Raw genomic sequence first — 18,722 nt, forward strand, 5'->3', positions numbered from 1 at the left:
GTTTTTCACGGTGGCGGCAATTAAAGTCTTATTTAATGTTTAAAGCATATATTACTTTCCTTTATTACAGATCTCATAACAAAGTCAGCAGTCGTCAAGGTGCAAAAAGCCCCCCATCCTTTTGTTTTGCATTTTATTGCAAAAGCTCATCAAAGTGGGAGATGATGAGAAGAATGTGAGGAACTGAAGACAGAGTGTGTGTGTGTGTGTGTGTGTGTGTGTGTGTGTGTGTGTGTGTGTGTGTGTGTGTGTGTGTGTAAGATTGTGAGGGGCCAAGAAGCAGCTCCATGGTACCATCTAATGTTTTTAGTTTAAAAGCCTGTTTTTTTTCTTCTAGAATGAGCTCATGTATGTTATATTATTACGGCAGTTATACATGCCATATTACGTTATTAAAAAAAATGCGTGTAAGCAAAACATGTTTGTTCCAGTTGCATATGCTTTATACTTCACAGCAAATACATATGTGGCGGAAAATAATTATTTATAGAGCAATTTTCAAGCCATAAGCATAAAGTGCTTTCAAGGGCAACAGAAGAGAAACAACATGAAACATATGTAACTCTACACAATGAAACATATGTTACACACACATATCCATATTATATGTGTCTGTGTGTGTGTGTGTGTGTGTGGTGTGTGTGTGTGCTTGTGTGTGTGTGTGTGTACATCCATGCACAACAACCCTCTCAAAGGAAAAGCCATTTTTTAAAAGTAAGTTTTAAGACAAGAACTTCAGGTCGACATTAAATAATAATTACACATCTTGATCGATAATATAGACTTTTGAAAAAACAAATCTCAATATACTTGAAAGTGATTATGTACTTTAAGAGTAATGTGGTGCCTTATACAGCTAATCACTTACAAAATTTACATAGATAAAATAAAGTGAAAATAAATACTGATGAACAGTTCAAGACAATATGATGAAAACACTATCTAGTAAAGTGCATTTATATTCATGTAGAAAAAGTTGTGTCTCCTTTGAATCCTGAGACTACTGATGAAGAAATGTTAAAAAAAGAAAATTAATTAATTAAATTAAATAACAGGATAAAAAAGTATTGCTGTTTTGTCCACAACCTTTTACAAAAACACACAATTATTTTCCCCAGGTGCTTTTATTTTTAAGATTTTAACAGGATGTAAAAGACAGGTGCACATGGACATACAATCATGTGAATGAAGTTTAACACACTGAGGGCTAGATTTACTAACACAATTGTGCCCATTTGAGGCGCAATTCTTTTGCAACAAGCGTGCAAAAACATGGAACGATATTTACAGACAGGGCGCACTTGGGTAAAATCACAGATTACCTGCCACATGAATGGAGAGAGGCAGGTTGTGCTTTTTTTTATATGCGCTCGTGGGAGGGTGGTGGGGAAAGTAGGAGTTCCCCGCAAAAAGATGGGAGGATAAACATTAAATTCACAATGTGAAACAGCACATCTTCACACTAAGACCAGAGGCTTTAACAGCCAGTGGAAATGGAGGGCCAAATCTCAAACACCAGAGACAATTATAAAACATCCTTGACATGACAAATATAATACGCGTCAAAAACTGTAGGATTCCAATAAAATGGGGAAAATGTACCTTTTTCCCTCAAAAATGAGTTGGACAATGGAAAATAAACAGTTTCCATCAACATGAAAAGTTTAAAAAGAGCATAAGAGAGTCAGAACAGATAACAAAAAGTCCACGTATCAAAACTGGGAATGTCTTTGAAGAAAAAACAAGTCTATTAAAGAAGACAATTCTAATATTCCACAAAATATGGCCAATATTTTGAAGAATGAATAGAGGAGGTTAATGTAAACAAGTTACATGATTTAAACAAATGTAATAAAATAATGATGCATGGGTGATGTTGGAATGGAATCTAATCTTCGGATGCCTGCTTCTTTCTTTGGCTATGTCACTTATCAATTTTGGTTTGCTCTCCCTTTGTCCAAACAAAAAGTCTAAGATGATAATAAAGTAAGAACATGCTCAAAGTTATAAAACAATGAATGATATAAAACATAATCTGTCTTTATCCCCCCCCCCCCCCCCCCCCCCCCGTTTGTGCCAACACAGCAGTGAAATCGCAGCATTTTAGCAAAGTGTGAAAGTGTTTGTTTTTTAGGAGGAATCGCTTCTTTCCTTGGCCCGGGGAGCAAACACGGGGCTTGGCTAGCACCTCTCACTTCATTGGCCCAATGAAATACAGTGTTCATTAGGCCATTGATCAACTAGTCTCATCCTGTCACAAGATTACAGCTGGCCAGCGCACCCACCTACACACACACACACACACACAAACACACACACACCTCTGCGGTGAGACACGGGGCTGGTAAGTGGGGTCAGAGGTGGCTTGTAGTAATCCATCTAACCAGCGTGACAGCGGCAGCTAATAAATCACTTATTCATCGTTTAATCCATCGTCTGTCTCCACCAAACTCCCAGAAAACAATGCCTTCACAAAACAGGCTCGCTGCTGCCGAGCGAGCCAGCATCCATACAGACAGGTGCACCGTGGCTCTGGGCCTGCATACACAGCACACACAAAGGGCATACAGAATTACTCAGAAGCTTTGACTTTTTCACCAATGGCATCAAGTCTCTAAATCACAGCCCCTCTTGCACACGAAAGTAAGCTGACGTAAATTAATGATAATTTGTCCTGAGCTGATCCTTTGGTTGTAAAGTGTCTTCAATAAGCCACAAATCTGCATTGTTTTAAACAATCGGAACATAAATACTGGTTGATGGCCGATTGAAAAGCTGTTTTACTGAACATGAACAATATTGTGCTTGTTTGAAGTGACGTTGAGGATTACCATCTGTTAAATACCCTCTGGGATCTTACAGGTAATTGCAAACAGATGCCTTTTTCTTTGAAATTGCAACTTTAAGCGCAGAAAAAGACAGACAGACCAAAATAAATGTTGCACTGCCATGAAGTTGAAACACAGACGGCGCAGATTTACTTGAAACATGTGCGCCGCAGGTTTTATTCAATTTTTTTATTTTTTAGAATGCGAAAGTTATGAATGAAGCTTTTAACAATTTGGTGTGGCCCCGCCTTCAATATAAGTGGTGTTGAACGTGACACACCAGAAAAAACAACAACAGAAAGGCATACTGATCTACTGAAAGAGGGAAAGGACTCTGTTGGTGTGTTTAAAAAAAAAACTGTGTAAATGCACACTGTGTAAAGAAGGTATTATCACTTTGAAGTCTCATCAAAAGAAAGAAAGGTGAAGTTGCAGCCATTCATGATTTTACAGTTCATTGGTGGTCAACTTTCACTATCACACACACAAATGATCACCACCTGTTCAACTCCAGATGCGCCAAATGTTCTTTACCACCCTAATGTGTTCTTGCCCAAGTGTCCCGAAGGATGAATCTCACTTATGTGGCCGATTTTCTTTTTTTTAAGCAAAGGTAATGCCCTCTAAAGACTATATAAGGCCAAATGTATTGATGTGTGGAAATACCCTGGCACTCGCTCAAGAATTGGAGCGATGCAACCAAAGAAGGCTGCAAGAAGAAGAAATTCAGCAGTTGCCGTGTTAAATTTCTGTTAAATACACTTACATAAGTGTATGAACAAAAACAACATGCAGTACCTTGTACCCAAAACTGATTATATGATACATGTGCTTGTTTGTATGTTCTCAAATATAAAACTTTGCTTCGGACGAATAATTAGTGGATAGTGAAAACAATGAGCTTTTTTCCTATGTTAAGTGCCCTTGACCACTCATAAACTTTTAGCTCGCCTAAGAGCAAAAATGAGAAAATCCCAGAAATCTGTTGGTACTGAAAAAACAAGAACAACGGGAGGACACGAACAAAAGTAAGGAAATATCTTTGAATATCTCTTCCTGCATGAAACCCAATGTGTCACATCTGGGCCTTGACAAACAGACCCAAAGGTCCAACTAAATGTGTTTCTGTACTGGCGAAAGAACGCCCTTGAGTTAACAGGAATTATGTTTAACCGGCATGAGACTTGAGTTCGAGTTACTTCCCCTCACAGTTCACTCATGTATAAAAAAAAAAACCTCATCTCGAGACTTTTGAATTAAGGCTGCATTCAAAACCCATCGCTCCACTCCACCTCTAAAAACCAACCTCATTCCAGCAGCCTTAATTTGGTCTTCCTTTCTTCATCTCTACCCATCGCTTCTCTTAATTCACGCCTTTTTCCAAAGCATGTTGTCTCACCTGTCACGAGAGAGAAAGGGGAGAACGGACGAACGGGCGGGCGGACTGAAAGGGAAAGGATAAGAGAGGGAGGAAAGAAGGAAAAAGGAAGGGGCTGATCGTACAGTTTAATTACCAGCCCTGACTTGTAAGTGCTATGGTGGGGAACTACACGACCCAGCTACAAGAGACAGCTCAGCTCCATCCCATTAGAGTGGGAACAGAAGGGTACGCTGCTGCCTGTTTCCGCTCGCTGTCCTACAATCCTTCACTCCGCTCTGGCCTCCCCATTCGCTTCCTTTGCCTTCGTACTTGCCTCCTTTCCTTTCCTGTTTCTTGACACTCCCACTTCTATCAGTTAACTTTGTTTCACAGGCATGCGGAGTACATAAAATAATTGCTTGCGAGATAAGGTCTCACTGTGGCATCCCCTTGTCTCTGTGATTGAAAGTCACTGGGTTAAGAACATGAGTAAGAGGTTAACAGTAATAAAAATAGCTATTATGCATATATTCCCTTCCGACGTGTCACTCCGAGAAAGGGAGAGGGAAAGAGAGAGAGAGAGGGAGAGAAGGAGGGAGGGATACTGGCACCTAATTACAAGGAGCGCACTTGGCTGCTTTTATCAGTAATTGGACTATATAGCCCTTCATTATAATTTACTTTCTCCCCCAAACTGTGATAATGCAGACAAGCAGAACTGAGTGGGCCTGTTAGTGGCCCAGAAACTGACACCAGTTAATGGTTAATTATAATGACTAAATTAAAGGAGTGACGGTGAGAGGGCACTGGATAAAGCTCAGGCACTTAATTTAACAGGATCACTATCAGAGAAAACTCATGAGTTCAAGATTGGAAATGGAAGCGAGACAGCAAAAAAAAAAAAAAAAAACAGAGGTGAAATTGGTAAAAAGGAAAACAACGTAGAATTTATTTTTGTAGGTTTGTATTGGTCTCTTTGTCAGAGCAGGGAGCTGGAGACTTGAATGTGTGTCCAGGGATTAAGGGACCATTAATTGTCTGGTTTAGACTGTGATTGAAAACAGGAGTGAAAACATATTTTCGTTTAGGTGTCCACTCGACAGAATGTGTCTTGCTTTAAGCAATTACTGCTCTGGACAATGTAACACGCAGACAGACAAAGAGATGCGTATGTGTTTGTGGCAGGCGGGCAATAAACACACTTGCAATCTAACTTTATTGTAACCCATTGAACTCTTGGCTGTTTTTTTCTTATAGTTAACTCCCTTACTTTTGAGAACTGTGGCAGTTACCATGTTCTACGGGGACAGTAATGATATTATTATAATGCATAACTTTAAAACCTTAAAAGTGATAGTGCAGTTCCAAAAAATGCCTGTTCATAGAGGGCCGCATTCACTGATCGCAGCTTTCTTGAGAATGGTGCTTTGCATCAAAAGCTTTCATATCGGCAGTAATGCAAAATTGCAACAGTTGCAGTCCTTTTTTCAATAAAAGGTTTAAATAGATTTGCACAGGCAGTTTTGAGTTGTTTAGGGGTCCCCTTTTCAAGAGCTCACCCTGGACATTGAACTTCTTTGGTTCTTCTGGAATACACATGCTAAGCTTGAAGTCGAAAAAAGTTGTCTAACTGAGATTAAGCCGACTGATGATGGTCAATGATGCTCAAACTCCTGAATGCATTGCATGTGTTGAATGGAAGATGTAACATCTGAATGTGGAGAATTTAGAGTTGTTGGCCTATTGACTTATTATGTCCCTGATCAAACTGTATTTGATAAACATGTTTAATCAAAGAAAGTCTTTGTTGGAAGAAGGTAAGGGTGTATGGTTGGGTCAAACACAAGACTTTCACTTTTCAGGAGACCAACGTTTGGTTCCTTTGTCAAAGAAAAATGTACTTCTTTGAACAAAAATCGTGATATTTTACTGAACCTAACAAAGTAGATTTGTTGCCTAAATCGAAACATCATTAAGAATGCAGTTCCAAAACAGCAAAGGCCTCAAGTGGCTAAAACTATAGTTGATTTATGCATGTTTAAAAATGTTGATATAAAAATGCCTTCTTGATTCTGAAATATTTCGAGTCAACACATCTGAAAAGTACAATACCCACATTTTATTCTGGCGTGAATGTTTGAAAATGATAAAATAATCAACATAATTATATTCATTCATTTAAATTAGTGTAACGTAAATGGTGTGAGATCAGGTTGTTTTTTTCACAAACCGTCATCTGATTTGTGTTTAGATTGAATACATTTTAATGTGTTACAGAAACAGAAGTCATACCGGCAATGATGAGACAAGACTGAATGAGCAGAGAGGGAGATGTTGACTGTTGCTATATGGAAAGATTGTATCTAGATTGCAGATGATGTGACCACGTAGATACCTTTTTTTCCATGGATTTTTATTGATTTTAAAATTAGTGTTTTTTTTTTTATTTGTTTAACAGGTGGAAAGTGAGACACACTTTGCCTCTGGTTCAAAGGAACCATTGATGGAGCCAAGCTTTACATTTTGATGAACCTTCACCATGGAAGGTCGTTGCAAGCACTTTGTCCGCAGTCCACATGGACTCCAAGCACCAGGTTTACTTTTGACACTGAAGAAAACATCCAATCTCAACGCTTCTAAGGAAATAGCTGTTAGTTATGATTAGAAGAAGTGCCTTTTTATGGGATTCCTTAGCAGATTAATGGACATTTATCTCCGATGACATCAGAGAAATGGCTGGAAAGGGCTGATGGCACTGATTCTTGCAGTCTGTGTTTTATATCTGTGTCGTGATTTGACTGAGTTATGCCTTTGCGACGAATCAAAGTTAGTGCAAAACCTGTTGTTCCCGACGTGGATCAGTTCAGAGTTGAAGTGCAGCCTTGTGTCACAGTTGTTCATCACCACTCCTCAATCTGTCCGCACGCAACGAGGAAATAACAGCATCCACAAGAGGAAGTCATGCCGTCCTCTCTTACACGTGCATGCTAAGCATTCTGAGAGTCAATAAGAATCTGAACTGTCAGAGGACCTGACAGGATTTTTACCAGCAACCTCACCATTGATAGCAACCCACTCAGACACGACTCCCTGTCACATGCGGAATATCAACTAAGATGACACTTGATGTGTATTATCATAATCGTGCGATTACATGTGTATTTCAGATTTCCCTGCTTCACATGTGTGACACCGTTAAACTCTCAGACACTCTCCTCTTCTCTCCTCTCTCTCTCTCACACACACACACACACAGTAAATCTGTAGCTTTGTGTTGCTGTCTCATGCGGTCCCTCTTGGCTTTGCCTTAGCCGAGTGGCTGCCCCGCTGATCCCTTTGCATCACACATCTTTGGCACACTTTGCTTCCAAGGTAATCATCATCATCAGCATCTACTTCAGCACCACACATCTTCATCTCCATCATTAAGCTGGATCAGAATCATCATTTTACACCCCTTGTGAAAGTGCAGCCCTCCTGGTGGCATTCACACACACACACACACACAGCGCAGCGGATCATCGCTGCAGCTCTTTGGCTTCGGCTCTCCTTCTAAAATCCCCTGCACCATCAAAGGGAACGGCCTGTCTGTCAGTCATGGGGGCGATTATGGGACTGAGTGACAGGGGACGAGTGACACTAAGCGGCCGGGCTGAATGCACCTCCGTCAGGCCTGGCAGGTCTGGGTGACACCGGGGGCTGGGCCGCGTCCCTCACGTACAGGGATTAGCCTCGCCAGCTGCCATCTCAGCGCCACTCTGCTCTCCATCACACTAAGTGGCAAACACACACACAGGCTCACACATGGGCAACAAACGAGGGTGAAGAGCACACAACAGTACAGCAGCTCAATATGGTAGGTACACAACTTCCTGTATGGACGCATGTGCAGGCATGTTACAAACAGAAAACACCGGGTGTAGTGCACAGTCACATGTACATGTACTGTAAGCGTACTTCACCTGTCACCCCAAAAACTATCCCAGTGTCAAGCTGCAACCATGCCCACTACCCTCCACATAATCCTTTCCCTCCTGCAGGAACGGCTTTCTCTCACTTTCAGTTGTGCGTTTCAAAACTTTTGCAAGAGCAGCTTGTCTACATGGATAAATACAAGCAGCTCACACTCAGCATGTGTCAAGGGTCAAACAAATATGCATAGCCTATGCACAAATACACCACGGGAGAAGAAGAAGGCAGCATACATTATTAATCCCTCTAGCAGAAATGTTTTTCTATGCTGCCTTTTTTTTTTTAAAGCTGTTGTTTTACACAGGTCTGAAATGCTCACATGCACAAACAGATGCATTCATGTATGGAGAGGTTACTACAATGCAGCCCTGAGCAGGTGGGGGTCCGGTGCCTTGCTCCAGGGCACTTGGTAGTGCCTATGAGCTGAACTGGCTGGTCTCCAGCTTCCAATATGCATTCCATACTCTAGCTGGATTTGAACCTGAAAACCTGCAGTTCCCAAGTCCCCACTGAACCACTGCCAGTCCGTTGATGTGTGGTTGTTCGGTCAAACACAGGACTTTCACCCAGGAGCCTGTTGTTTGTGTCCTGTTTGAAAGTTATGTTAAAATTTAAGTTATGTAACTTTGTAACACCAGTCATGTTATGTAAGAAAATCTACTAAGGGTATGTATTTACTGTTGCTACATTTATATAGAGCTTAGAAAAGCTCTATATAAATATAGTGCCAACTAGCTACTCACTTTCACCCATTCATACATTCATACACTGATGGCAGAGGAGCCACTTGCACATCAGGATCTAACTCATTCATACACATTCCAATTCAGTATCTTGCTTTACCTCTGAGCCACAGCCGCCCAATATTAGTGTTGTCATGTAAACAAAAACCTTAACCATGTGGCATTGTGCATTTCTGCAAGTGTGATGTCAGGCTGAAATTATGAAACATATTTTTGGTTTTGGAGTTGCATGGTGGTGAAGTGGGTGCACTGGGTCCCGGTTCGGGTTCTTTCTATGGAGTTTGCATGTTCTCACCCTGTCAGCGTGGGTTCTCTCCGGGTTCTCCGGCTTCCTCCTACAGTCCAAAGACATGCAGGATGGGGACCTGTCTGTCTCTACATGTCAGCCCTGTGATTGACTGGTTACCTGTCTGTCTCTACATGTTGGCACTGTGATAGACTGGTTACCTGTCTGTCTCTACATGTCAGCCCTGTGATAGACTGGTTACCTGTCTTTCCCTATATTTCAGCCCTGTGATAGACTTGTTACCTTTCTGGCTCTACATGTCAGCCCTGTGATAGACAGGGGGTACCCCGCCTTTTCCCAATGTCAGCTGGGATCTGCAACACCCCCCCCCCCCCCCCCCCACGACCCTGAAAACAGGATAAAGCTTGTCCGCTTGAAATGTCCACATTCGAAGTATCTGTTTGGGGATAAGTACCATTATTTTTCTGTGGACTTGCTTGTTCAAACTGTAGCTAATATACCGGTATGAAGTGTGAATGATTTCAGTTGAAGTCAGACACTTCATATACACATATATGAAGTATATTCACAGAACTGTCATATAGGGCTGAACGATTTATCGTTTTCTGACCGAAATTGCGATTTCAGACAACGCGATCATGTGATCGCCAAAGCTGCGGTTTTTGCAGTGCTCCTGACTCACCCAGGATCTGTTGTCAACTATTTTACACATGCCGTCTCCCGACCATCCTGCCAAGCTCACCAATCAGACTACTCATGAACAGGTCACGCTAACCAATCAGTATTAACCTGCTCCTATTTGTAGGCTAATTAGTCAGAAATTACTTCAACTGGACCAGAAGCGGAGTTAGGGGATTTAATCGCCAAGAAAAACAGCCCGTCCGTCATTGGGAGTATTTCTGGTTTGAGGCTGCAGACGTGCACCAGAAACGGGTACTGTGAAAAACCTGTCGCGCTAAAGTTGCAACATCCACCGGTGATATAATCTCCCGCGAGAGGGTGCATTTCACGGCAGGGGCGCTGATTACGGCACAACGCCGGCACTTGAAAAATCACCACAGACATTTGCATGACGCGTGCATGACGAAAAAGTCCGGTGAAAAGTCCGGTGATGATCAGGCCCACTGTAGCAAACAGACTACAATTACAGCATCTTTTGCCAGTGTAACTCCGTATGATAAGAGCAGCGGAAGACACCGGAAAGACAGATTTAAAAACCTCCTCCGCACGCTGGACAGATATACGATTCCCTCCCGCACCGACCTCTAACAGGTTGCCGTCCCGCAGCTATACGCGGAGTGTAAAGAAAAAGTGGTAAGCCATAAATGAATGACCCACCTATTTTAATTTCTGACATATTTTTTAGAAGGGTCATTTTATTTCAATAACAGTTTTTGTATTTGATTTACAATTAAATTATTACAGTTAAGGATTTTTGCAAAAAAAATTTAAGTTAAGACAGTCAAAGATGGCTCTTTTAGTTCATTTGTAATAACTGCCATTGGTCAAGGACTTTAAAAAATGAACATGCATGTTCCTTGTTAATAAATTCACTTGGAAGCAATTTTTTAGTTTTCATCCTTGCATTAGATTAATAGCATTCAATTTAATGTTACTGTACATTGTGAATATTGCACTGAAGCTTGATTTGAAGGAAATCGTGAATCAAATCGAAATCGCAATATCTGCCAGAAAAATCGCAATTAGATCTTTTCCTAAAATCGTTCAGCCCTACTGTCATATATTCCATCCTATTAATTTAGTGTCTTTCAAATGTCAGCAAGTTGCATATCAGTCTGTGTGTGTATATGTGCCTTTTTGTACATGCAAGCAGGTTATTGGTTTCCAGCCAAGTGCCAAGGAGCAGAGAAGTTACATCGAAAAAAGTAAATATACAGCTGGTAAACCATTTTTATTTAAGGGAAGCCTGAGGGACCTGTCATTCAAACCTCAGCTTATAATATATAAACTCTATAACAGTTCTCGCTCTCACCTCGTCAAATACCAAATGTTTGGGTCTGATACCAAATGAAATGGACCGGCTGTGGGTAGAGGTAGAGCAAGTCGTCCTCCAATCGAAAGATTGGCATTTCGAATCACAGTCTACATGTCGAAATGTCCTTGGGCAAGAAACTGAATCCTAAATTGGCTGTGCCATCGGCATGTATGTTGTGTAAGGCTGTATACTGTCCATGTTTTCCTGAAGATCTTTTTTTGGAAAAGACACTATGCATGTAACAAGTGACGTAGTATACTGTTGTAATGTTCATGTTGCATTAAAAGAACTTTATTGGAACCACTAAAACACAAGCGAAGAGGTAGAAGATGCAATAAAAAAGTCATGGAAACAGATGTTGTGATTACCTCCTTCCTCTACTGTCGACATACTGCCACATCTGTCAAGTGTCTCTATTCCACCGCAAAGTTAAAAAGAGCAGAGGTGTCAGGCACGGTTGTAACTGCAACGTCCCCGGTTTAAGTCCAGACAGGCTTTCGTGTTGAATGTCACCCTCTTTCCTGTCGTGGTAGGGCCTGATAAGAACATCACATTGTACAGGCGAATCAGAAAGGGCAAATTCATTCATTAAATGCCACAAACAACACATCTGTGACAATGTATCCAAATGACTTGTTGCTGCAGATGTTTTCTCTCAGTCGCGCTCAAAAAAAGATGTTACCTTGATGCTAATATTGCTTTATCCTTTTCACTGACATTTGGATGACACTCAAACGAACACTGAAGAGTGCTTGAGTATTGTTAATGGAGTTGATGAAGGTTTTTTTTTCTGTCATGATTGGACAGGGATGACACCTTCCACACTGAGCCATCAGCAAGCCTCATTTCACCTCTCAATGAGACGGACCATAATGAGCAAGGTTGGAACCTAGATCACTCCATCCCTCCCTTTCTCCCTGTCCTCCTTTACCTTTTTCGCTGTACGCCTCACATCCCTCATTAACACCCACATACCATACAGTACACAGCCCTCTCCTTCTTCCTCTTCCCCTCCCATCCGTAACCTCTCTAACCTGGCAGACTGCACACCTTGGGCTTATTCAGCAGAGTCAAATGCCAGTCCCTTTCTCTCCGACAGCCACTCTTCTGCTCCCGTGCACTCACATTCACACCTCGCCTAGCTCTTGGAAATGGGATCGTCTGGGAATCTGAGTCTGCCTTCCCCCAACAGGATAATTGAAAATGGGACTGCAAGGGCAAAAAAAAAAAAAGAGAGAAAGAGAAAAATGCCACGTTTTTTGCAACCCCTCCTTACTCACATCCTGCCTGTTGATGTATAACTGAAACCCAACCAGTGGTGTTACAGGAAAAAACATGCTTGTCAAATACCGATGATTGGTTAGTGGCCTTACGCTTCAGTATGACCCTCTATATACCCCTCTAGCATCGGATTTTGGATGCCTCAGTGACAGAGTGACAGTTTCCGCTCGTCACATAAATGTGTTGAATGTTTACTTAGATTTTAGGTTTACATATACACAACAAAACCACTTGTTTTTGAAAGGATCTCTGTTTGGGTTCAAATAAGTTTGTTATGTAAAATGACTGCACATTAGTAATGTCCAGAAGTTTTGCAACTATACTATGGCAGAATATAATTTACTTTGTTTCACATGTGACACGAACAGCCGTCTACTGAGTGAAAGTCCTGTATTGAGAACTGCATTTGCACCCAGTGTAAAGTAGCAATCTGTATTTGAATGTCTAATCTGCTTAAGGAAAAAATACATTTTTCTCCGTAAATTGCTTTTTTTTTCAGAAGTAAAATTTGGAAAATTGCTGCATTACTTTATTACAGTTAGCCAACGCACCTGGGATAAATTATTATATGACACTATGTAGCGTTAATCTTTGGCATCTAGACTCTGACCTCATGACTACCCAAAAGGAAACACTAAACTCTGCACAGCAGATCATAATTTCCCCCCAAGGGCAACTGAGGATTTAATATACACTCAACAAAAATATAAACGCAACACTTTTGTTTTTGCTCCCATTTTTCATGAGATGGACTTAAAGATCTAAAATTCATTCCAGATACACAATATTACCATTTCTCTCCAACATTTTTCACAAATCTGTCTAAATGTGTGATAGTGAGCACTTCTGCTTTGCTGAGATAATCCATCCCACCTCACAGGTGTGCCACATCAAGATGCTGATCTGACATCATGATTAGTGCACAGGTGTACCTTATACTGCCCACAATAAAAGGCCACTCTGAAATGTGCAGTTTTGTCTCACAGCAAAATGCCACAGATGCCACAAGCATTGAGGGAGCGTGCAATTGGCATGCTGACAGCAGGAATGTCAACCAGATCTGTTGCTCGTGCATTGAATGTTCATTTCTCCACCATAAGCCGTCTCCAAAGGCGTTTCAGAGAATATGGCAGTACATCCAACCGGCCTCACAACCGCAGACCACATGTAACCACACCAGCCCAGGACCTCCACATCCAGCAGGTTCACCTCCAAGATCGTCTGAGACCAGCCACTCAGACAGCTGCTGAAACAATTGGTTTGCATAACCAAACAATTTCTGCACAAACTGTCAGAAACCGTCTCAGGGAAGCTCAACTGCATGCTCGTCGTCCTCATCAGGGTCTTGACCTGACTCCAGCTCGTCGCCGTAACAGACTTGAGTGGGCAAATGCTCACATTCGATGGCGTCTGGCACGTTGGAGAGGTGTTCTCTTCACGGATGAATCTCGGTTTACATTGTTCAGGGCAGATGGCAGACAGCGTGTGTGGCGTTGTGTGGGTGAGCGCTTTGCTGATGTCAATGTTGTGGATCGAGTGGCCCATGGTGGTGGTGGGGTTATGGTATGGGCAGGCATCTGTTATGGACGAAGAACACAGGTGCATTTTATTGATGGCATTTTGAATGCACAGAGATACCGTGATGAGATCCTGAGGCCCATTGTTGCTCACTATCACACATTTAGACTGATTTGTGAACAATGTTGAGAGAAATGGTAATATTGTGTATCTGGAATGAATTTTAGATCTTTAAGTCCATCTCATGAAAAATGGGAGCAAAAACAAAAGTGTTGCGTTTATATTTTTGTTGAGTGTATGTTGCAGTGAAATTTTGCCATATGCGTGGAGCAACCATCACATTGACGGACTAAAAAAACAGGCACCATGTTTAAAATGATTGGTATTAGCTTTCAAAGCAAACAAAATATGATTTATTATATTATATTTGCTCTCAATCTACCAGTCAATCATCGTTCCTACTCTCACCTATGGTCATGAGGGATGGGTCATGACCGAAAGAACTAGAGCGCGGGCACAAGCTACCGAAATGGGTTTCCTCAGGAGGGTGGCTGGCTACTCCCTTAGAGATAGGGTGAGAAGCTCAGTCATACGTGAGGGACTCGGGAGAAGAGCCTTTGCATCGAAAGGAGAGCGCTGAGGTGGTTCGGGCATCTGGTAAGGATGTCCCCTGCACGCCTCCCTAGGGAGATGTTTCAGGCACGACCAGCTGGGAGGAGGCCACGGGGAAGACCCAGGACTAGGTGGAGAAATTATATCTCCACACTGGCCTGGGAACGCCTCGGGATCCCCCAGTCAGAGTTGGCTGATGTGGCCCGGGAAAGGGAAGTTTTGGGTCCCCTGCTAAAGCTGCTGCCCCCACGACCCGACACCGGATAAGCGGTTGAAGATGGGTATGATATTATATTCAATTACATTTTATTTATAGAGCCAAAAATCACAAATTTGCCTCAGAGGGTTTAACAACATGTACAGCGAACAACATCCTCTGTCCCGGGACTCTCCATTGGAGAGGTAAGATTATACTGACAATGAATCACTACTGACTACATGTATGTGAAATTGGTTGCTCCTAGTAGCAAAATATCACCAGACTCAGCAGTTCCTCTCAGCTCTACAAAATGTTCCAGTATCTTGACTGCTTGTGGTATCTTTCCTCTCTCAAAAGGATTGTTTTGGTTGCAGTGGGCACCCAAAACCCTCTTTACAATTCCTGCCCAGCCTAAAAAGCAGACAGTGAACACAGTGGAGCATTAAACATCTAAAGATACAGACATTTCCTTGAGGAGTTTGAGAGACCAAAGACAAAGCTATATATTGAATATTGTTGAGTAAATATTAATACATATTGGTTCATAAGCGCAACTCTAGATAGCTAGCTAATGTTGCTTCTTAATATTGGCTGGATGCGTAAATAAACATTTGTTTGCTAACACATTTCTCTCATTTACTTCAAAGTTAATCATCAGTGTTGCACTTACAGGTTCTTGCTACGCCCCCAAGTGTCTGAAGATCCAGAATGGTCAACTACCATCACCTGAGGTCACCATCAGAGAAGTCTGCAAGAGTGCAAAATATTTTGAAAGCATCAAACTGAAAACCTCTGACAGTGGCACCGCTAGCTCCAAGCTAGATGATTCTGAATTCAGAAACACCATCTGCCCTTAACTTCAGGCCTCCCACCAGATTCCCTCGCCCCAAATTATCATCCGATTGTAAACAACGGACATGTTAGCACTTATAGTTGTCAAGCTAACAGCTTGCGAAAGACTCCAGTGAAGCACAGGTAGACCGGTAGACATGTAGGTAGGTTGAACAACAGGTAGCCCATCAAGGTAACCCAATCCTTCGGGCTTCATGAAATTATTATTATTAATGTTACCAGACCGTTGTATGTGTTTTGTCAGCGCATGTGATCTATTGATTGTTGTTGGCATGTAAGGACCATTTCAACATGTTTAACAAAATGGTTTCTACTTATACATTGCTGTAGCTTTAAGGTCCGGTCATAATGAAGGCAGAATCAAGGTGTAAATGCAAAAACCTAATATCCAGATGCATACAATATACATGTTCATACCAGCTTTATATGGAATAAAAGAGTCCAACCTGTTTGTTTTCCTGAAATTGCAGACTAGAAGAAGGTAGGGAGCGGAAATTAGCAAATATTTCAATTTTCATTGCAGACCGTTTTTTGATTTATATCAATTTTGCCTCCCATCAGGTGCCGTATCATAGAGGAAGGTAATAACCCAGAAATAACCTCGTTATGGAGACAGCACTGCGGTCTGGGCACAATGAACTCAGAGCTGAAGAATTAGTGACCTGGAAAGTGGCAGGGAGAGTTAATGGCATTAGCTACATCAGACACACAGAGAGAAATGGGGGTGGGGGGATCATTGCCGCCATCGCAAAGGAAGGACCCATAAAAATTAAAATTAAAAGAAAAGAAAGGATTCTCTGATGGCTCATTGTCCCCCCCCCCCCCTCACACACACACACACACACACCATGATGGTGCCTTTTGATATCAAGAACACAGCGCTGTTATGAGTATTTTACCATCAGCATTATTATTCTCATCTCTGTTTGAAATAGAAGTGTAGCTATTCTTATTTATTTTTTTTGTCTAATTAGTGGGAAAGGGGGGGGGGGGAGAAAAATGTAAAGTAGGCTGTTAATGAATTATTTCCTTTCATGTATTTTATAGCTCATCTTTTGTTGTTTCGCAGATTTGACGTGCACACACACTTCACATGTACACAGTGTTTTTACCTGCTGACAGGCTGTGTGTGCTGTGTAAATATCTGCGTGTGTGAGTCCACACATGTACTGTACAAGGCAGTGACAAGATACGAGAGGAAGCACGAGTGTTTGCTTGTTTCTTTGCAAGCCTCTCAGGCATTAACGAGGGCTTCTGCGCATCGCTAACGTGTAATCGTTAAGTTTTAACATGAAAAGACAAAATTGGGATAAAAACTGATACAGTCTGGGATGAGAAAATGATGATCCGATTATTAGCAGCTGTTCATCCTGCGCTCTTTTTGAAAAAGAAGATGTAAAAATAAACAGTCCCACATGTCTGCTGCATGTGTTATTTCTCCGGAAATGATTTTAGGACCAGGACGAGGACAATTAACAGCAAAAAAAAATCTGGATATTACAAAGTAATCACCTCTTTGATATCCGACATCAATACAACTTTGGACACTTTGATATATGAGCCTGCCTTGATGAGCCGAGTGAATACATTAAAAATATGTTAAATTAGCATTTCAAATCAGCGGCACTCAACTAAAAAAGAATATACAATAAAGGAGAAATACGGCTGAGGAGTGTGTGTGTGTGTGTGTGTGTGTGTGTGTGTGTGTGTGAGGTGGGGGCGGGTGTACAAATTAGTGGTGGGGTTGATGAACAAAGAGACTGGCCTCAGAACAAAGCACGTGTTTTAGCCTTGTGCCTTTCACCTTCTCCATTCATTTTGAGGCCAGCCGAATCAAAACGATCCTCCGGGCCTCCTTTTTTTTTTTCTTGATTTCTTCATTGCTCTCATGCAAGAAAAAAAAAATACTCTGTCTCTAATTAATATGACCTTATGAATTTTTAATAAAGCCAGATCCCTTCTTTGAAAATGCAGTGGGGAGCCTTGAAGTACATGTGTCAGTATTTGCACTTAGCTGCGAGGAAGAAAGAGGAGAAAATCTGACTTTGGTTGAACTAGTTTGTGATGAATAACTGATGTACATTTTATCCTATTTCCTTCATTTTGATTTTCTTCACTCAGCGCATTTGTGTGTCTTCAGATCAGATGATTGACAGATCAAGACTGTTCGGGTAAAATGATTGCTATTGCCTGATTTATTTATTTTTCGGAGATGTAATGCCATGCCAAGGAGGAAGTTAAGATTTCAAACTGTTCAAAGTGAATTTCAGATGAGGTGTAATTCAATGGAAAATATAAGATGTCAGTCTCAATTCTGGGCCGTGAGAAGAGAGGGATTCTCAACACTCTGTTGGCTCGTACGCGCTCACATCTAACTCAGGCTGCGCTGAGGCATCTCTCATTTCTCTTCCTGTTCGTTTTTTTCCCTGTGCTTTCTGAAAAAAACAAAACAGAATGCAGACAGCTTAAAATCAGCAAGCCGTTATCACTCTTTCCAGTTTTTTAATAATGTACAAATTTTCTTAAATCTACTTCAAGTAACTTTAAATGTCTGCTTATTTTGGCAGCCCCCACTGAGAAAAGTAGACTGCCTTTAGAAAACCTCTCATTTTGCTGGAACAGGGTCTGAGTTGCCCTACACAGTGCTGGTTCTGGTTCTCCCTTCCCTCTATTGGTCCCAGCAATACAACCTTGGCCTCTAGCCGTGTGGTGTTGGTGTATGCCCTTAGTGGGGCACAATGCTCTGCTCCTGGCCCCCTGGAGCTCCGACTGCATGTTCAAGATGGCAGTATCTCTGTTCGCTGCCCTGCTGGACTCTGTGCTGAAGGAGTTTCTTGAGAACCTGCATCATGACGCCTAATGCTGTGCAGAATCCAACCTGGTGGCACAGATGAGGAGCATTCAGGATAATTATTTAGAAATAAACTGCTCGCTGACGATTTTACTTATGGATCTCAAAGAGGCGTCAGCATTAAATCAACAATGAAAAAGTTAATCACAGTAATGTTGAGCTGATATATACTGCACGTACATGTCCTCCAGATAAAATAAAAAAGATTTGTAGTTTCTGTGTTTTCCACAACCGTTACAAATCCCTGTTGAAGAATGGATTTG

At 41.6% G+C, this 18,722-nt stretch overlaps 1 protein-coding gene across 1 annotated transcript in view; it reads left to right on the plus strand.

Moving 5' to 3' along the window:
- LOC311010473 (uncharacterized protein) overlaps positions 1–18,468 on the plus strand; it is a gene marked incomplete at its 3' end in the record, with an annotated part of 28,804 nt that extends 10,336 nt beyond the window's left edge. The window contains exon 6 of the mRNA XM_084004983.1: positions 18,338–18,468. Within this exon, the coding sequence (XP_083861109.1) occupies positions 18,338–18,468 (131 nt within the window). The remainder of the gene's footprint in view (positions 1–18,337) is intronic.
- Between the last annotated feature and the right edge of the window lie 254 nt (positions 18,469–18,722).

This window comes from Eutrigla gurnardus (assembly GCF_963514095.1).
Source record: "Eutrigla gurnardus genome assembly, chromosome: 1".
Lineage (NCBI taxonomy): Eukaryota > Metazoa > Chordata > Actinopteri > Perciformes > Triglidae > Eutrigla > Eutrigla gurnardus.